The 20,474-nt window shown below is 38.5% G+C and overlaps 1 protein-coding gene across 6 annotated transcripts in view; it reads right to left on the bottom strand.

Moving 5' to 3' along the window:
- Positions 1 to 20,474, bottom strand: part of Cad74A (cadherin 74A) — a 748,720-nt gene that overhangs the window by 524,506 nt on the left and 203,740 nt on the right. For all 6 annotated transcript variants that reach the window (XR_016546733.1, XM_090369392.1, XM_090369388.1 and 3 more), the window contains one exon: positions 7,019 to 7,094. Coding sequence is in view for 5 of the 6 variants with exons in the window: in XM_090369392.1 (XP_090225518.1) it covers positions 7,019 to 7,094 (76 nt within the window). In the remaining variant the exon portion in view is untranslated. The remainder of the gene's footprint in view (positions 1 to 7,018; positions 7,095 to 20,474) is intronic.

Genomic DNA, 20,474 nt, shown 5'->3' on the forward strand with positions numbered 1-20,474 from the left:
ACCATGTTCAGGAGGAAATTAGAGGGAGTAATACTCTTGATCTGATTATCAGTAGTGATTCTTCATGCACTAAGAATCTGCAGATAAAGGAACTAGGGATTTACTCAAAGAGGTAACTACCATCATGGGTTAAGGGAAGAGTTTTTACTTTCATAAAGGTGACTACAGTGGTCTGAGACAGTATTTAAATTCTATATGGTGGGACCAACTGATGATGTTACCAACAGCAAATTCAAAATGGGAAGCATTCAAAGAATTAATCTTGGAAGCTACTAGGCTTTTCATACCAACTAAGAAACATTGTTCAAGTTTTAGGCCTAAATGGATGTCAGATGAACTAATGAGACATGTGGTAGAGAAGAAAAATGCATTCAATACATACAAATAAATTAACAGGTGACATGGAAGACAATGACAGATATAAGCTGTTCTGTAACCAACTGACAGAGGAGGTTAGGCAGGCAAAGGCAGGATAAGAGAATCTTTGGCAAAGGATGCAAAGAAAAACAGCAAAGAGTTTTTTACTTATGTAAACTCTAGAAGGAAGAGGATGAATCAGATTGGTCCACTAGATATTGACGGTTCAACTGTTAATGATGCTGCTCAGGTGGCTAACAAACTAAATGAGTATTTTTCATCTACATTCAAACATTAGTTATTCAGGGAGGGGAATGCCAGAGGTGAATTAAACCCTGGCAGTGCAGTGCGCTAGATGATTTATAATAACCGAGAGCAAAGTGGAAGAGAAATTGTTGAAGATAAACATAAGTAAGGCACCTGGGGTGGATGGGATCTATCCAGTTATATTAAAGGAGGCTGCAAAGGAAGTAAGCAAACCCTTAGCCATATTTATGAGAGCCTCCTTTAATTCAGTGGAGATACCCAATGACTGGAGATGTGCAAATGTGACACCAATTCACAAAGGAGGATCAAAGGGCAACACAAGTAATTACAGACCTATTAGTTTAACTTCTGTTCTAGGGAAATTAATGAAGGCACGGTTAAAGAAGCACTGCAGGATCATCTAGACAAGACTTCAGTTATAGCTTGGACACAGCATGGGTTGTTAAGGGGAAGTCTTGTCTGACCAATTTGATTCGATACTATGATGTAGTCACAAAGCAACTGAATGCAAAGAATAATTCTGATATCATATATTTGGATCTTAGAAAGGCTTTTGATGCTGTTGCGCATGGAATACTGCTGCACAAATTGGAGCAGTGTGGCATTGGAGGTTATATCTCTTTGTTAATTTGGTTTTTAGGAGCATTAGCAGCTAAAGCCATATTGCTCCGGGGATATGCGGTGGTCATTCAATGACCTTTCCGCATCCTCCATATTTGGTGGTCACAGGCTCCAACCCCAGTCTAATCAAGAAGCATGTGCCACGCACTGCTGCTCCTGCCCACCTGGCTATGGAGGCACCAGCACAGGTGGCAAATTGCTGCTATGGATAAAGGATGTTTGAGGGGGAGAAGAGAGATTGAGAGAGAGTGGAAATCAATAGACACTGCTCTTCATGGACTAATGTTATTAGTGTAGTCTCCCAGGGTTCAGAGTTGGATCCATTGTTGTTTTCTGTATTTATTAATGATATTGATGATGCTATATCAGGCTTTATGTCTAAGTTTGCAGATGATACGAAGGTCGGCAGGGTTGTTAATGACACTAAAGGCAGTACGCTGCGGCAACAGGATGTAGAAAAGGTGAGCAGATGGGTTGAAAAGTGGCAACTGAAGCTTAACATTGACAAATGTAAAGTATTGCATATGGGAAGCAGTAACCCCTGAGTAACGTATCAACTGTGTGGTACTACACTGACTGTGGTAGAGAATGAAAAGGACCTAGGGGTTATTGTGCAGGCAGATATTAAGTTTTCTGAGCAGTGCAGACGGTCTGCAAGAGTAACTCATGGTGTCTTGTCAATGATATACAGGAATTGTTCTGGGGGATAAAGAGGTGATCACCTTGTATAAGGCAACAATCAGGCCACATCTTGAGTACTGTATACAGATCTGGAGGCCTCATTTTAAGAAGGATGTAGATCTGCTGGAACGAGTACTGAGAAGGGCAACAAGATTAGTAAATGGAACAAATGGTTGCTCTTACAAAGAAAGGCTCAAGTTTAGCAAATTACAGTGTCTGGAGACTAGGCACCTGCGAGGTGATTTGATTGTGGTGTGTAAAGCCTTGAATGGTTTGAGCATGCTCAATGCTGATGGGATTTTTCCACTTGCTCAGAATGATTGCCTGAGACGGCATAAATTTAGATTGAGGAAAGACAGTTGTAGTTTGCCTTTAGCCAGCAGGTGGTTGATTGCTGGAACAAACTTCCTTCTGTCGTTGTAGAAGTTGATAGCTTAAATAGATTCAAGGAAGACGTACTAGACAAACATTTGAAGCGAGTGGATGGGTGAAATGAGAAGGGTTTTTTTTTGGCTAATGCTATATAAGCTTGCTTTCTTGCATCGTGTACCTTTACTAATGATAATGCTAAAAAGTTGTTCAATTTAAAACTAAAATAAATCATCAGCAATTTTCAATCCACTGCAGGATGAAGGCCTCTCAAGTAACTTTCCAGTTCCTTCTGTTTTGTGCAGTGGCCATCCATTTACTACCCACAAACTCATGAATTTCATCTGTCCATCTCTGTAGTTGTCTTCCAGGTTTTCTTCTATCTCCTCTTGGGTACCATTTTGTTATTCTCTTAGTCCATCTGCCATCATGTCTTTGAGCTGTGTGTCCTGCCCAAGACCATTTTAGTTCTTTAATTATGATAAGAATGTCCTTTGAGTTTGCTGCCTAATCCATGTGTTTCTCTTCTTATCTAACAGTCTGATTCCCAATATAATTCATTCCATTCTTCACTGTGTAGTTCTCAGCTTCTCTTCCATTCTTTTATTGAGTGCCCAAGTTTCACTTCCATAAGTCATGGTGGGTAGATACATTGGTTCATTATTTTACATTTCGACAAATTGGGATATTGCTCCTCAGTATGTGACCATATTTCCTGAATCCAAAATTTATTCTTCTCTTGATTTCCAGCCATTTATCATTATTACAGCTAATGACTTGTCCCAGATAAGTATATGACTCCACCTTTTCAATTACTGTTCCTTCAGTCATTATATCTCTTTCTATGTTTGTCTGCATACTTGTTCATCATTACTTTTGTTTTAGCCATATTCATCTGTAGTCCAAAATCCTTACTAACTCTGCATAACTAATTAAGATTTTCCTGTAATTCTTTGGGATCATGGCTTATGACCAGAATGTCATCTGCAAATCGTAAATGGCTTAGGTACTCTCCATTCATATTGACTCCTTTCTGCGACCAGTCTAATCTTCTGAAAGCTTCCTCAAGGGCAGCAGTAAACTACTTCGGAGATTTGTGTCTCCTTGTCGAACTCCTTTCTCGATTTTAAATTTGCTACTGTCTTTGTCTAGTCTAATAAAGGAGGTAGCGTTCTCATATAATTTCTTCAAAATCATAATATATGCCGTATCTATGCCTTGTCTTTCCAGTGCCTGAAACATTGCCTTATGCTGGATGGAGTCAAATGTCTTTTCATAATCCACAAATGCCAGGCATAATGGTGTTTTATATTTATTTGCTTTCTCCATTAGCTGTGATATTACCTGAAGGTGATCCATAGTTGAGAATGCCGTCCTAAAGCCAGCTTGCTCTTTCGGTTGATTCTCATCAAGTATTCTTTCTAATCTGTTAGTAATGACCCTTGTGAACAACTTGTAGATGTGGGATAACAAGCTAATTGGTCTATAATTTCCAATTTCTTATTTATCTTCTTTCTTATGCAGCAAAACTATGATTGCATTATTCCACTCCTTAGGCATCACACCTTTTCTAATGCATTGAAATAAATAATGCAATGAAATAAAATAAATAATAAGTTTTTATTATTGTGCAGGTTAGCTGGTCCACTGAGTATAGAAAGCAATCAAAAAACTTTGGAAGGAAGTGTATTCTGAAATGGTTCTGGAAGCATGACAAGATTAAAGAGGTTCATCATGTATTGGGATGTCAATATGGGACAGAAGCTCCAACATATCTAATGATAACTCACCTCTGTGATATGCAAATCACAGTTATTAGAAGTGTAGATAAACAGTTACAAAATAAGTCAGCAAGATGGCATTCCAGAGAAGTGCATTTCAGACAATCAAGTATTACAAGAATCTTAGAAGACAAAGTTCAAACCTTTATACCTCAGCTATTGTTCACAATTCAGGAAGATGATGCTGATCAATGAGCATCACCTTTCTGAATTGCAAAGAATGGGAAAGTTGTAGGATGTAATCATATAGTGATGAAGTGACACTCAAATTAAATCATCACTTGAATCTCTATAATTGCATTTACTGGGACAGCAATACCCCTCACCTTGCTCTGCAGAAAGATGTTAATATACCAAGTGTGTGTGTGTGTGTGTGTGTGTGTGTGTGTGTGTGTGTGTGTGTGTGTGTGTGTGTGTCCTTGTAGAATAACCAGCCCTTACAGATTCAATGATACTATTACTAAGTGCAGAGTTATGTAGCAATATTAATCAATCATCAATAAAATTTAATGAAATTATTCATTTCAGAATCTATTCTGATTAAATTTTAACTGTATTCTCTTAAACAACTGTATTATATCAAATATGTGTGTATCACTTTGTTAATGAATGGCTTTAAATTGTTAGTGAATGATAAAATTCAAGCAATAAAGGATGTGTTTTCAAAACATTGAAGCACAACCACGTTTTATTCTGATGTTCATGTCTACATGGATAGCAAATTTCCTGAAAAATGAATAGGGTACTTTTGAATGACCCTAAGTTCTCCATGACCTCATTCCCCTTGACTTTTTTTTTTTTTTTTTTGCAAGAGATATACCTGAAAGGGGTCTCCGTAGCCAAGTGGTCAGGAGCGGGAGTGCAGTAGCACATGTTCTTTGAGTGTGCTACTGCACTGCTGACTGCTGTGAATTCAATCTGCCAACTTGCATTGGCCCAGCATGGCAGATTACGGTCCATTCCCTCAACATGAATTGTTGAGGAGGCTTCTATCCTGCAATGGATTGATAATAGCTGCAGTTTACCATTTTATATATATATATATATATATATATATACCTGAAAGATAAAGTGTACAGTCATATACCATAAATACTGCAGGATATCTGGGTGATGATACAACAGGAAGCAAACAGAACTGCAGCTGATGTGTATACCACCATATGTCAGGCTGTTGAGAAATGATGCCATTCATGTATGCATGCTGGTGGCAAACATTTTGAACAACTGATGTGACTTCTGTAATGAATCCCATTTCTATGTATCTAATGCTTAAAATTCTTTTTAAGCATTAGATACATATACATATATATATATATATACATATACATATATATATATATATATGCAAAAACACCTTGTTTCTACTATATCTGGTGCCTGTATGTAGCAGCTTGACTCCCAGTGGATGGATTTTCATTAAATTTAATATTTAGTTCTTTTAGAAAGATTTGTTCTATTACAGAACAAATAATAGAACAAATATCTGACTTCACCTATTTGGGAAATTTATTATCAAATGAAGGGAAAGACATCCACACTAAACTACAAAAATATAATAAAATAAATGGAACAATTAAATGCCACTTCGGAAAACAAATGACAACTGAAACAAAATTACAACTGCACAACATCACTTCAAAACCAGCCCTCTTCTACAGCTGTGAGACTTGGGTCACAAATAAGAAAGATGCACACAAACTAGAAGCAGCACAAATGAGATTTTTAAGACCATTATTAGGCTTTACAAGACTAGACCACCAAAGAAATTTAGATATCTGCGAGAAATTAAAAGTAGATAACATAGAAAATGACATAGAACGGTATCAGGAAAAATGGATCAGCCACATAGAAAGAATGAACCTAGACCGGATCCCAAAATTTAACTACAAACCTACAGGCAAGAGAGAGAGAGACGTTGGTCAACCAAGACAACAATGACGAGATCAAGACCACCTCCAAGAGCTACAATGGAACAGGTCCTAAAAGACCTAAGCCGGACAAAGTTCATGATGATGATGATGATGATGATAAGAAAGATTTGCCAAGCCACCCAAAATTTCATTAATATTGGACAAATAGAAATCTGGTAATCATTATTAATTCTTTTTTTCCACACAATTTGTGCGAAATTCACAGATTAAATGTAGTTTTAATGCATTACTGTTAGCTTTAGATCTGTGCAGGCCTTGTGTGTACTGTTATGCAAGATTTGTGAATATGGTGATGCTTGTGAAGAGATATATATAAATGTAGAGAGAAAAGAGACTTAAAAAATAGTAAACAAGAGAGAAGAGTAAAATATAATATGCAGTTGTAATTAAACTAAACAGTCAGGGTTAAAGGACATATAACTATAGAGTTTTATTAAGTGTTCTATTAAATTATAATCTCAGTAATTAATAGATAATGATAACTATATTTACTTTTCATTCTATTAATCACAAGAAGAAACAGAATTCAATTTAAGAAAAAAAAAAATCGAATGTAACTGAAATGTAATTCACTGTGTATATTACCTAACTTGTTTATTAATGTTTACTCAATAAACTTTTTGAGAGACAGCATATAAAAGTGTTTATACATAAATTTTAACTCTGCATTGAAAAATTGATGAATTTAAATGAAAACTGCAATAATTTATCATAATCTTAACATTAAAGGATCATTAAGTGTGGGTTTAATGTAATCTTAGTGTAGATTTCTACATATACAATATAACTGATTTTATATGTAGAAATATACAATCAGTGATAATAAACCCACTCTTTGTACACTTTCCAAGCACAATAACCGATGAACCTGTTTTTGGTAAACAAGTCATAGCTACCACAGAACATTAATCAACATGCTCATTGTAAATCTTATTATTCTCATGTTCAACTCTAAAGCTTTTAAAAGAAACTAATTACATAAAGGGAAAAAAAAGTATTCTTTCGTACCCTGTATCATAATAATAAGTGGTCTTGGATCACCTGCATCTCCATCTCGAGCAGATAAAGTTAAAACAGACGTCCCCTAGAAGAAATACCACAAAAAAAAGTTCAAGAAAAAGCATGCAAAGATTTTACAAGGCAATATAAAAATATCTTATAAAATACAGATATTAAGTATAGATGAGACAGCAGATATCCTAAGGTGAGGTCTTGTATGGCCCAAGTACCCAATTTTGAAATCAAAGTTCAAAATAATAAATACACTAGCTGCCATATTGTAGTAGATAATAAATAGCATGTTATAGATATCTCGAACTGATAGCGTAAGGTATAACGTAAAACTAGATAGCATAATACGAAGCACTGTATTAGGAATCTGTTAGCTTATCATAGTATTATCAATTAATCAAAAATAGTATTAATCTTTTTAAATTTCATTGTTAATTAAATTGTATTTAAATGGAAATCATGACCCAGACTAGAGCTGCAAAGCAAAGATCACAGACTAGCGAGGGTACTGTGACTCGGGGGAGAAACGAAGGGAGCGATTCTCCAATGCATCACAGGTTCAAAAAATGTGCAAAATGTGAAATGTTTCCCAAACTTTTAAAACAGGACATGATCTAGCCAAGGAAAATGCCTTTGTGTGTGTGTGCTAGGTGTCTAGAGTGTGAAGAAATTAGGTGCCAACTCAGTGTTCTGATGGGCATCTATGAGAGCTTGAAGTGTAGGTAAATGCCTTTGAAGGAATTAATATGAGGGGCCCATCAAGCTCTCAGCTGCCCAGCTCAACAGCAGAGCTCACTCCTGTGCATCAGACAACACAGAGGCAATCTCCAAGGCAGAATGCACGGGTCCCACAAGAACTAGTTATTGTTGGTGACTCTATTGTCAGGGGGATGGGGAATATACTATGCAAGAAGGATATGTGAAACAGGACCGGAGTATATCTGCCAGGGGCAAAGGTTGATGATGTTGTAAAGCGGATATCTTTTAGGTGCACAAAAGGTGATATTGATGTACACGTTGGAACTATTGACATTAAGAGTAAAAGATCTGCAGATTTACTCAACAAGTACAGGTCAATGTTGATAAAAAGTCACTAGTTAGGGTTCAATGTGAAAGTGTCTGCAATTCTGCCCAGACACGATAGGAGGGAGTATATGATGAGAGCCTTGTCAATCAATTCAGCACTGGAGAGATTTTGCAAGGCTTAAGGGGTAGAATTTTTTTCAGCCTGGTCTGTGCTTGTTGATAGGAGAGACTGCTTCTACAGGGATATGATGCACTTAAATAGAAAAGGTGAGAGAATATTTGCTGATGATATCGAGGCAGTGTTAGGTGGGTCGGAAAACTGCTAGGTTAACAGTGGCCACGGGAAGAGGCAAAAGTGATTCTTGCACTGCTTCTATTAGAATGAGCAGCATCCTGGACAGCAAGGCAATGGAGATTTCCAGGAATGCTGGGAGTCACAGTGGAACAAGTAAATACATGAGCTGTGTTAGGGTGACTAAGAGTAGAAACTTTTTTTTTTTTTTTTAGGAGCATTAGCAACTAAGGCCATATTGTTCCGGGGAATGCGGTGGTCATTCCCTGACCTTTCCGCATCCTCCGTATTTGGTGGGCACGGGCTTGAACCCCGGTCTAATCAAGAAGCATATGCTATGCACTGCTGCTCCTGCCGACCTGGCTACAAAGGCACCAGAGAGTAGAAACAGGTGCATGCAAAATTGCATGGCAAAATGGCACCAATGCTAGGAGTATAGTTAATAAATTTGATGAGCTTGAATTGCTAGTCAAGACATCAAAGGCAGATATTGTTGGGATATCAGAGATGCCAACTCAGACTATAACATCATAAGCCATGCAGAATACTGAAATCCTGTCTATCCTTTCAGTACACATACAATGTGAAAGGATAGACAGGACAGGAAGGGAGGATTCAAGCCCGTGACCACGAAAAACGGAGGATGCAGAAAGGTCAGGGAATGACCACCGCAAATCCCTGGAGCGATATGGCCTTAGGTGCTATTGCTCCTTAAAAAAAAAAAAAAACAAACAACAAACAGGAAGGGAGGAGGGGTTATGCTGTTAGTTGAGAAACATATAAAATCTAAGGAAGAGCATCCAATTGATGTTGGTGGACAATGCAATTTTGAGTCTGTTTGGTGTGACATAAGCACTGAGAAAGGAAAAATGAGAGTAGGTGTGTGCATTATAGGTAATGAATCTGATGAGTATAATGAGCAATTGTGTAGAGAAATAGAGTGGGCCAGTAAATCAAAATGTCATAATGGGGATTTTAACTTTCCAGATGTTGGCTAGAACTTGTGGGTTGGTCATTTGCACACTAGCAAGACTTCTATGGATTTATTGGATGACCATTTTCTACAGCAACATGTTCGAGAGACAACCAGAGGGAGCAATACTCTTGATCTGATTATCAGCAGTGATTATTCATGCACTAAGAATTTGCAGATAAAGGAACCACTGGGTGACAGTGATCACAATCAACTGTTTGTTATTTGGTTTTTAGGAGCATTAGCAACTAAGGCCATATTGCTCCGGGATATGTGGTGGTCATTCCCTGACCTTTCCGCATCCTCCGTATTCGGTGGTCACAGGCTCGAACCCCGGTCTAATCAATAAGCGTGTGCTATGCACTGCTGCTCCTGCCCACCTGGCTATGGAGGTGCCTCACACACAATGAACTGATGTGGGAATTACTTCAGGATGTAACTACCATCAAGGCTAAAGGGAACGGCTTTTGCCTTCGTAAAGGTGACAGGGTCTCAGACAGTTTTTAAATTCTGTACAGTGGGATCAACTGATGATGTTACCAACATTGAATTCTAAATGAGAAGGACCTTCAGGGACTTAATTTTGGAGGCTACTAGGCTTTTCATTCCAACTAAGAAATACTGTTCAAGGTTTAGGCCTAAATGGATGTCAAATGAATTAATGAGGCTCATAGCAGAGAAATAAAATGTACGGGATGCATATAAAGTATCAGGTGACACAGAAGCCTATGGCAGATATAAGCTAGTCTGTAATCAAGTCACAAAAGAGGTCAGGCTGGTGAAGGTAGATTATGAGAAATCCTTGGTAAAGGATGCAAAGAAAAACAGCAAAGAGTTCTTTACTTATGTAAACTCTAGAAGGAAAGGGGTGAATCAGATTGGACTGCTTAACATAGATAGGTTGACTACTGATGATCATTTTGCATCTACATTCACAGATGAGGAGTTATTCAATGAGAGAAGTGCCAGAGCAGAGATTTATCAAACTCTAACAGGGAAATAAGTGATTTTGTAATAACTGAGAGCAAAGTGGAGGAGAAATTGTTGAAGTTAAACATAAAAAAGGCATGGATGGGGTGGATGGGATCTATCCAGTTATATTAAAGGAGGCAGCAAAGGAAGTAAGCAAACCCTTAGCCATAATTATAAGAGCTTCCTTGGACTCAGGGGAGTCCCCATAGACTGGAGGTGTGAAAATGTATCACCAGTTCACAACGGGAGGTTCATAAGGTGACACAAATAACTATAGAACTATTAGTTTAACTTGTGTTCTGGGGAAAATAATGGAATGGAATCACTGGTTAAAGAAGCATTGCAGGATCATCTAGACAAGACTGCAGTAATAGTTAAGACACAGCATGGGTTTGTTAATGGGAGGTCTTGTCTAACCAATTTGATTGGATACTATGATGTGGTCACAAAGGAACTGAATGCCAAAATAATTTTGGTATCATATACTTGGATTTCAGGAAAGCTTTTTAATCTTGCACATGGAAGACTGCTGTACAAATTGGAGAGGTATGGTATTAAGGGTAAGCTGCTAGAATGGATAAAGGGATGGTTGAGTGGGAGGCGACAGAGAGTGGCAATCAACGGATACTGCTTTTCGTGGTCAAAAGTTATTATGGAGTTCCCCCAGTGTTAGGTCAATTGTTGTTTTGTATATTTATCAACGATATTGATGAAAGTATATTAGGTTTAATGTCCAAGTTTGCTGATGATACAAAGGTTGGCAGGGTTGTTAATGACAGTAAAGACAGTATGATACTCCAACTGGATCAGATAAGTGGGGAAAATGGGCTGAGAAGTGGCAACTGAAGTTTAACATTGATAAATGCAAAAATACTGCATATAGGTAGCAATAACTCACGAGAAATGTACCAACTGTGTGGTACTACACTCTGCGAAGTGGAAAGTGAAAAAGACCTGGGGGTAATCGTCCAGTCAAATATGAAGTTCGCTGAGCAGTGCAGATGGGCTGCCAGGGCAGGTCAGGGAGTCTTGTCAACAATATATATAGGAATTTTGCTAGTAGGGACATTAAGGTGATTGTCCCGTTTTACAAGGCAATGGTCAGGTCACACCTAGAGTACTGCGTACAGGTCTGGAGACCTCATTTTAGGAAGGATGAGGAGTTGCTAGAATGAGTACAAAGAAGGGTTACAAAATTGATAAGGGGGAACAAAGGAGTACTTATGAAGAAAGGCTTAAGTTCTGCAAATTGCAGTGTCTAGAGACTAAGCACCTGTGAGTGATCTGACTGAGGTGTATAAGGCCTTAAATGGAATGTGCAGGCTCAATGCTGATGAGAGTCTTCCAATTGCTCAGATTAAGAACCTGAAGGGGCATAGATTCAAATTGAGGAAAGACAGTTGTAAAAGAGATATGCAGAAATTTGTCTTTAGCCAGCAGTTAGTTGATTGGTGGAACAGACGTCCATCTTTTGTTGTGGAAGTTGATAGCCTAAATAAATTTAAGGCTGAGCTCGACAGGCATTTGGAAAAAATGGAGGGGTGAAATGGGACATTTTTTTTTTTTTTTGACTGATGGTGCATAAGCTTGCTTTCTTGCATCGTATGCCCCTACTAACGCTAATTCGATACTTTAAAAAAATGCACAACTCTAATTGAACACTAAAATAAATTTCAGGTTGACATGCAAGAAATTATTATACACATGAAATGAGTGCTGCATGTGTTGCTTTAAAAACTCAAAAATGTATATAAAATCCACTATTACGTGTACTATTATATTAAACTTTGCTGATTATGTACCATAAGAATATTTGTTCAGAAAAATAAAATTCAAAAACTGACCACTCCGTCTGTCTCTAAACAAATTTCCTGAATATGCTATGATTATCAGAGTATTTCACAGGAGCAATTATTAATTTGGCATTAGCCAGAAAAACTGTTCATAAACCCAGTCTTAAGATGAAAGAAATTAGTAATTTTAATATATAAGAAAATAAAAGTTAATTTTCAGTATACCATAAAGCAGTCATATACAACTGGTAGCATCTGTACTACTGGAGGAATGCAAAATCCTTCCAAGGAGTACACTAGCATATGAAATTGTGTTTTGCTGAAAAATTTTCTATAAATTTTTCACCTCCACTGAACTTTATTTATATTAATCATATGTGTTAATATGTCAGCCATCATGGTATTATACATGGGTATTAGCTTTTCAAGCTAAGTGTATGTGGTTAGCAGAACTTTATTGAACAATTTTGCAAGAATGTTTGCTGATGCTATCGAGGCAGTGTTAGGTGGGTCCGAAAACTGCTAGATTGGGGGGCTACAAGGACGAATAGATTAACAGTAGCCACTGGCAGAGGTGAAAGTGATTCTTGCACTGCTTCTATTAGAATGAGCCGCAGCCTGGAAAATAAGATGCAGGATAGTTCAGAGACTGCTGGGAATCATTGGAGTACAAATAAACACATAGGTTGTGTTAGGGTAGCTAAGAAAAAGAACAGGTGCATGTATACTTGCGTGTACACCAATTCTAGGAGTTTAGTAAATAAATTTGATGAATTTGAGGTATTGCTCAAAACATCAAAGGCAGATATTGTGGGGATTTCAGAGACGTGGTGTCACACAGATATAAGGAATGCAGAACTGGAATTTGGGGAGTACAATGTCTACAGAAAGGATAGACAGGGTAGGAAGGGAGGAGGGGTTATGCTATTAGTTAAGAAACACATAAAATCCAAGGTAGTAAAGCCAGTCGACATCGCTGGACAGTTCAGTGTCGAGTCACTTTGGTGTGACATAAGCATTGGGAGATCAAAATTGAGATCAGGAGTGTGCTATAGGGCTAATGACTCTGATGAGTATAATAAGAAACTGTACAGGGAAATAGAGTGGGCCAGTAAATCAGAGAGTCTTCTAAAGGGAGATTTTAATTTCCCAGATATTGACTGGAATTTGTGGATTGGTCACTCACACACTAGCAAGGCTTTTGTGGATTTATTGGATGACTGTTTTCTACATCAGCATGTTCGGGAGGCAACTAGGGAGAGTAATACTCTTGATTTGATTATCAGTAGTGATTCTTCATGCATTAAGAATCTGCAGGTAAATGAACCACTAGGTGGCAGTGATCACAGTGTGCTGAAGTGGGATCTACTCAAAGAGGTAACTACCATTAGGGGTAAAGGGAAGGGTTATTGCTTTCGTAAAGGAGACTACGATGGACTGAGACAGTATTTAAATTCTATACAGTGGGACCAACTGATGATGTTACCAACAGCAAATTCAAAATGGGAAGCATTCAAAGAACTTATCTTGGAAGCTACTAGGCTTTACATACCAACTAAGAAATATTGTTCAAAGTTTAGGCCTAAGTGGATGTCAGATGAACTAATGAGACATATGGCAAAGAAGAAAAATGCATGGGATATATACAAATTAACACGTGACACAGAAGCCTATGATAGATACAAGTTGATCTGTAACCAAGTTACAAAGGAGGTCAGGCAGGCGAAGGCAGATTACGAGAAATCTTTGGCAAGGGATGCAAAGAAAATCAGCAAAGAGTTCTTTACTTATGTAAACTCTAGAAGGAAGGGGATGAATCAGATTGGTCCACTTGATATCGATGGGTCAACTGTTGATGATCCTGCTCAGGTAGCTAACAAACTGAATGAATATTTTGCATTGACATTCACACATGAGGAGTTATTCAGCGAGGGGAATGCCAGAGGTGTATTCAACTCTGGCAGTAAGCTAGAGAATCTTGAAATAACTGAGAGTAAAGTGGAGGAGAAATTGTTGAAGATAAATACAAGAAAGGCACCTGGGGTGGATGATGGGATCTATCCAGTTATATTAAAGGAGGCAGCAAAAGAAGTAAGCAAACCCTTAGCCATAATTATGAGAGCTTCCTTGGACTAAGGGGAGGTACCCATAGACAAGGGATGTGCATATGTGACCCCAATTCACAAAGGAGGATCATAAGGTGACACAAATAATTATAGACCTGTTAGTTTAACTTCTGTTCCTGGAAAATTAATGGAGGCACTAGTTAAAGAAGCACTGCAGGATCATCTAGACAAGACTTCAGTCATAGCTTAGACACAGCATGGTTTTGTTAAGGGGAAGTCTTGCCTGACCAATTTGATTGGATACTATGATGCAGTCGCAAAAGAACTGGATGCAGGGAATAACTTTTATATTATATACTTGGATCTTAGAAAGGCGTTTGATACTGTTGCACATGGAAGACTGCTACACAAATTGGAGCAGTGTGGCATTGGAGGCAAATTGCTGCTGTGGATAAAGGAGCGGTTGAGGGGGAGAAGACAGAGTAGTAATCAATGGACACTGCTCATCGTGGACTAATGTTATTAGTGGAGTCCCTCAGGGTTCAGTATTGGGTCCATTATTGTTTTCTGTATTTATAAATGATATCGACGATGGTATATATCAAGCTTAATGTCCAAGTTTGCCAACAATACGAAGGTTGGCAGGGTTGGCAAGGACACTACTGACACTATGCTACTGCAACAGGATCTGGAAAGGTTGAGCAGATGGGCTGAGAGGTGGCAAATGAAGTTTAACATTGACAAATGTAAAGTACTACATATGGGAAACAGCAACCCCAGAGCAACGTATCAACTCTGTGGTACTACACTGACCGTGGTAGAGAATGAAAGGGACCTGGGGGTGGTTGTGCAGGCAGATATGAAGTTTTCTGAGCAGTGTAGACGGGCTGCAAGAGTAGATCATGGTGTATTATCGATGATATATAGGAATTTTTCCAGCAGGGATAAGGAGGTGATTATTCCATTGTATAAGGCAATAGTCAGACCACACCTAGAGTACTGTATATAGGTCTCTAGGCCTCATTTTAAGAAGGATGTAGAGATGCTGGAACGAGTACAGAGAAGGGCAACAAGATTAGTGAATGGAACAAAGGGGTGCTCTTACGAAGAAAGGCTTAAGTTTTGCAAATTACAGTGTCTGGAGACTAGGCACCGGTGAGGTGATCTGATAGAGGTGTATAAATCCTTGAATGGTTTGAGCATGCTCAATGCTGATGGGATTCTTCCTCTTGCTCAGAATAATCCTTTGGGGAACATCCTTTGTAAAAAGGATAGGTGGAACAGGACCAGGGTATGTCTGCCGGGGGCAAAGGTTGATGACATTGTAGAGCAGATATCATCTTTCAAGGGCACAAAAGGTGATATAGTTGTACACGTTGGCACTAATGATATTAAGAGTAGGAGACCGGCGGAATTACTCGACAAGTACAGGTCACTGTTGAAAAAAAGCCGTGAAATAGGGTTGAATTTGAAAGTGTCTCCAATTCTGCCCAGACATGATAGGAGGGAGTACATGGTGAGAGCCTTGTCGATCAATTCGGCCCTGGAAAGATTGTGCAAGGCTCAAGGGGAAAAATTTTTTTCAGCCTGGACTGTACTTGTTAACAGGAGAGATTGCTTCTACAGGGATGGGATACGCTTAAATAGAAAGGGTACAAGAATATTTGCTGATGCTATCGTTAGGTGGGAGTGTTAGGTGGGTCGGAAAACTGCTAGTTTGGGGGGATACAAAGACTAATAGTTTAACAGTAACTGCAGGCAGAGGTGAAGGTGATTCTTGCACAACTTCTATTAGAATAAGAAGTGACCTGGAGCGAGGGGTGTTGGGGGTTTCAGGGACGGATGGCAGTCATCATGGAATAGTTGGGTATATGGGATGTGTTAGGGTAACAAGGAATAGGCATAGGAGCATGTATGCTTGCATGTATACCAATGCTTGAAGTATAGTAAATAAATTTGATGAATTTGAAGTGTTGGTTAAGACATTAAAGGCGGATATTGTTGGGATAGCAGAGACGTGGTGTCACAAAGATATAAGGAATGCAGAACTGGAATTTGGGGAGTACAATGTGTACAGAAAGGATAGACAGGACAGAAAGGGAGGGGGTGTTATGCTGTTAATTAAGAAAAACATAAAATCAAAGGAAGTGCACCCAGTTAATATAGATTAAAACAGTGCTCTGTTGAGTCAGTTTGGTGTGAGATAAGCACTGCGAAAGGAAAAATAAGAGTAGGAGTGTGTTATAGGCCTAATGACTTGAATGAGTACAATGAACAATTGTACAGAGAAATAGAGTGGGCCAGTAAATCAGAATGTCTTATAATGGGGGATTTTAACTTCCCAGATATTGACTGGAACTTGTGGGTTGGTCACTCACACACTAGTCATCCTTTTGTGGATTTATTGGATGATTGTTTTCTGCAGCAGCATGTTCGAGAGGCAACCAGAGAAAGTAACACTCTTGATCTGGTTATCAGCAGTGATCATTCGTGTATTAAGAATTTGAAGATAAAGGAACCACTAGGTGGCAGTGATCACAGTGTGCTGAAGTGGGATTTACTCAAAGAGGTAACTACCGTCAGGGGTAAAGGAAAGAGTTTTTGCTTCCGTAAAGGGGAGTACAGTGGTCTCAGACAGTTTTTAAATTCTGTACAGTGGGATCAACTGACGATGTTACAAACAGTAAATTCTAAGTGGGAAGCATTCAAAGAATTAATCGTGGAAGCTACTAGACTTTATATACCGATTAAGAAATATCGTTCAAGGTTTAGGCCTAAATGGTTATTAAATGAACTAATGAGACTCGTGACAGAGAAGAAAAATGCATGGGATGCATATAAATTATCAGGTGACGCAGAAGCCTGTGGCAGATATAAGCTAGTCTGTAATCAGGTCAGAAAGGAGGTTCGGCAGGCGAAGGCGGATTACGAGAAATCTTTGGCAAAAGATGCTAAGAAAAACAGCAAGGATTTCTTTACTTATATAAACACTAAAAGGAAGGGGCTGAATATGATTGGTCCACTTGACATCGATGGTTCGACTGTTGATGATCCTGCTCAGATAGCAAACAAACTGAATGAGTATTTTGCATCTACATTCACACGTGAGGAATTATTACAATTTGAAAATGGAAGAAGGTTATCAAATTGTAGCAGTGTGCTTAATGATTTTGTAATAACTGAGAGCAAAGTGGAGGAGAAATTGTTGAAGTTAAATATAAGAAAGGCACCTGGGGTGGATGGGATCTATCCAGTTATTTTAAAGGAGGCGGCAAAGCAACTAAGCAAACCCTTAGCCATAATTATGAGAGCATCCTTGGACTCAGGGGAGGTTCCCACGGACTGGAGATGTGCAAATGTGTCCCCAATTCACAAAGGTGGATCGAAGGGTGACACGAGTAATTACAGACCAGTTAGTTTAACTTCTGTTCCGGGTAAAATAATGGAGTCGCTGGTTAAAGATGCATTGCAGGATCATCTGGACAAGACTGCAGCAATAATTCAAACACAGCATGGGTTTGTTAAGGGAAAGTCTTGTCTGACAAATTTGATTGGTTATTATGATGTGGTCACAAAGGAACTGGATGCAAAAAATAATTTTGATATCATATACTTGGATTTCAGGAAAGCTTTTGACACTGTTGCGCATGGAAGACTACTGTACAAATTGGAGCAGAATGGTATTAAGGGTAAGTTGCTACAATGGATAAAAGGATGGTTAAGTGGGAGAAGACAGAGGGTGGTAATCAATGGGTGCTGCTCTTCGTGGACTAATGTTATTAGTGGAGTCCCACAGGGTTCGGTGTTGGGTCCACTGTTGTTTTGTGTATTTATCAATGATATTGATGAAGGTATATCAGGCTTAATGTCGAAGTTTGCAGATGACACAAAGGTTGGCAGGGTTGTTAATGACAGTAATGGCAGTGTGCTCTGCAACAGGATCTAGATAATTTGGGCAGATGGGCTAAGAAGTGGCAACTGAAGTTCAACCTTGACAAATGCAAAGTACTGCATATGGGTAGAAGTAACCCCAGAGAAACGTACCAACTGTGTGGTACTACACTTAAGGTGGTAGAAAATGAAAAAGACCTGGGAGTAATTGTGCAGTCAGATATGAAGTTTTCTGAGCAGTGCAGACAGGCTGCTAGGGCGGGTCATGGGGTTTTGTCAATGATATATAGGAATTTTGCTAGCAGGGAAAAGGAGGTGATTGTCCCTCTGTATAAGGCAATGGTCAGGCCACGCCTTGAGTACTGCGTACAGGTCTGGAGGCCTCATTTTAGGAAGGATGTAGATTTGCTTGAGCGTGTACAGAGAAGAGCAACACGATTGGTGAGGGGAATGAAGGGATTCTCTTACCAAGAGAGGCTTAAGTTCTGCAAATTGCAGTGGCTGGAGACTAGGCACCTGCGCGGTGATCTGATTGAGGTCTATAAGGCCTTGAATGGGTTGAGCACGCTGAATTCTGATGGGATCCTTCCACTTGTTCAGATTACCAACCTACGGGGACATAAGTTCAAATTAAGAAAGGACAGATGTAGAATAGATGTGCGGAAATTTGCCTTTAGCCAGCGGGTGGTTAATTGCTGGAACAAACTTCCATCTGTCGTTGTGGAAGTTGATAGGTTAAATAAATTTAAGGAGGAACTGGACAGGCATTTGGAGGGAATGGTGTGATTTTTTTTTTTTTTTTTTTTTTGGCTGATGCTGCATAAGCTCCTACACTTGCTTTCTTGCATCATGTGCCACTACTACTACTACTAATCACCTGAGAGGGCATAAATTCAAATTGAGAAAAGACAGATGTAGGATAGACGTGAGGAAATTTGCCTTTAGCCAGCAGATGGTTGGTTGGTGGAATAAACTTCCATCCCTTATCATGGAAGTTGATAGCCTAAATAAGTTTAAGGTTGAGCTGCATAGGTATTTCGAAAGAACAGAGGGGTGAAGTGGAAGTGGTTATTTTTATTTATTTATTTATTATTTTTTTATTTATTTATTTATTATTTTTTTATTTATTTATTTTATTATTATTTTTTTTGGCTGATGCTGCATAAGCTTGCTTTCTTGCATCAAATGCCTCTACTAATGCTAATGACTTGGAGTTAAATGATTTTATAACAAAAGAAAGGTTGTAGAGAAATTGCTACGGCTAAAGGTGAAAAAAAAACACTTTCAGCATGACGGAATCTATCAATATTAAGAGATACTGCTGGAGAAGATATAGTTAAATATTTGCCCATAACAATGAGTGCATTCTTTAGATTCAGAGGAAGGACTGGATACTGGAAATGTATCTCCAATTCAGAAGGGTAGTTCAGAGGATAAAGTGGGTAATAGCAGTCTTGTCAGTTTAATTCTGTGCCAGGAAAAATAATGAAATTATTAATTAAAGAAGTAATACAAGATTATCTTGATAGGAGTGCAGTCATAAGGCAATCACTACATGGGTTTGTCAAAGGCACATATCTCAGAAATCTGATTAGCTACTCAGAGGTTAACACAAAGGAACTGGAAGCAAAGAATAATTTTAACAATATCCACTTAGATTTCAGTAAAGCCGTTGATACTGTATATAATTGTTGTATACATTGAGGGTAGTTACTACTACAAAAAAAAGAGATTAAATGGTAGAAGATAAACAGTGGTTAATAATGGTCACTGCTCTTCTGGTCACTGGCCATAAAATAGCAACTGAAATTTAACAGTGATAAATGCAAAGTATTGCATTTGAGCAGCAGTAATCTCAGAATAGCATACCATTTGGATGGTACCAAACTGAAAACAGTGCAGTATGAAAAAGATCTAGGGGTAATTGTATAGCTGACATGAAATTCTCACCATAGTGCAAACAAGCAGTTCAAATAGCTCAAGGGTTTCTGTCAATAATATACAGGAATTTTGCCAGTAGGGACAAAGAGGTGATTATCCCATTGTATAAGGCAATGATTATGCTACATCTGGAAATACTGCTTTCCTCTTGTTCAGGTTTGGAAACTTCATTTTAAGAAGGACAAATATCTGTTAAAAAGGGTGCAGAAAAGAGCAACAATTTAGTTGGGGCACAAACAGATATTCTTATCAAGAAAAACTGGGGTTCTTTAAATTGCAGTCTCTGGAAACTAGGAAACTGTAGGGCAACCTAGTTGAAGTGTATATAAAACTTTAAATAGGTTAAGTAAACTGAATGCCATTGGCATCTTTACTTTTTCTGGGATGAAGCACACAAGGGAGTATAAATTTAAATTGGAAAAGGATTGCTGTACAATAGATGTGTGTAAATTAGTATTCAGCAAAAGCATAATCAATTGCTGGAATAAAGTTCAACTGA

This window comes from Mastigoproctus giganteus, chromosome 3, assembly GCF_048544385.1.
Source record: "Mastigoproctus giganteus isolate SK-2022 chromosome 3, ASM4854438v1, whole genome shotgun sequence".
In the NCBI taxonomy this organism is placed as follows: Eukaryota; Metazoa; Arthropoda; class Arachnida; order Uropygi; family Thelyphonidae; genus Mastigoproctus; species Mastigoproctus giganteus.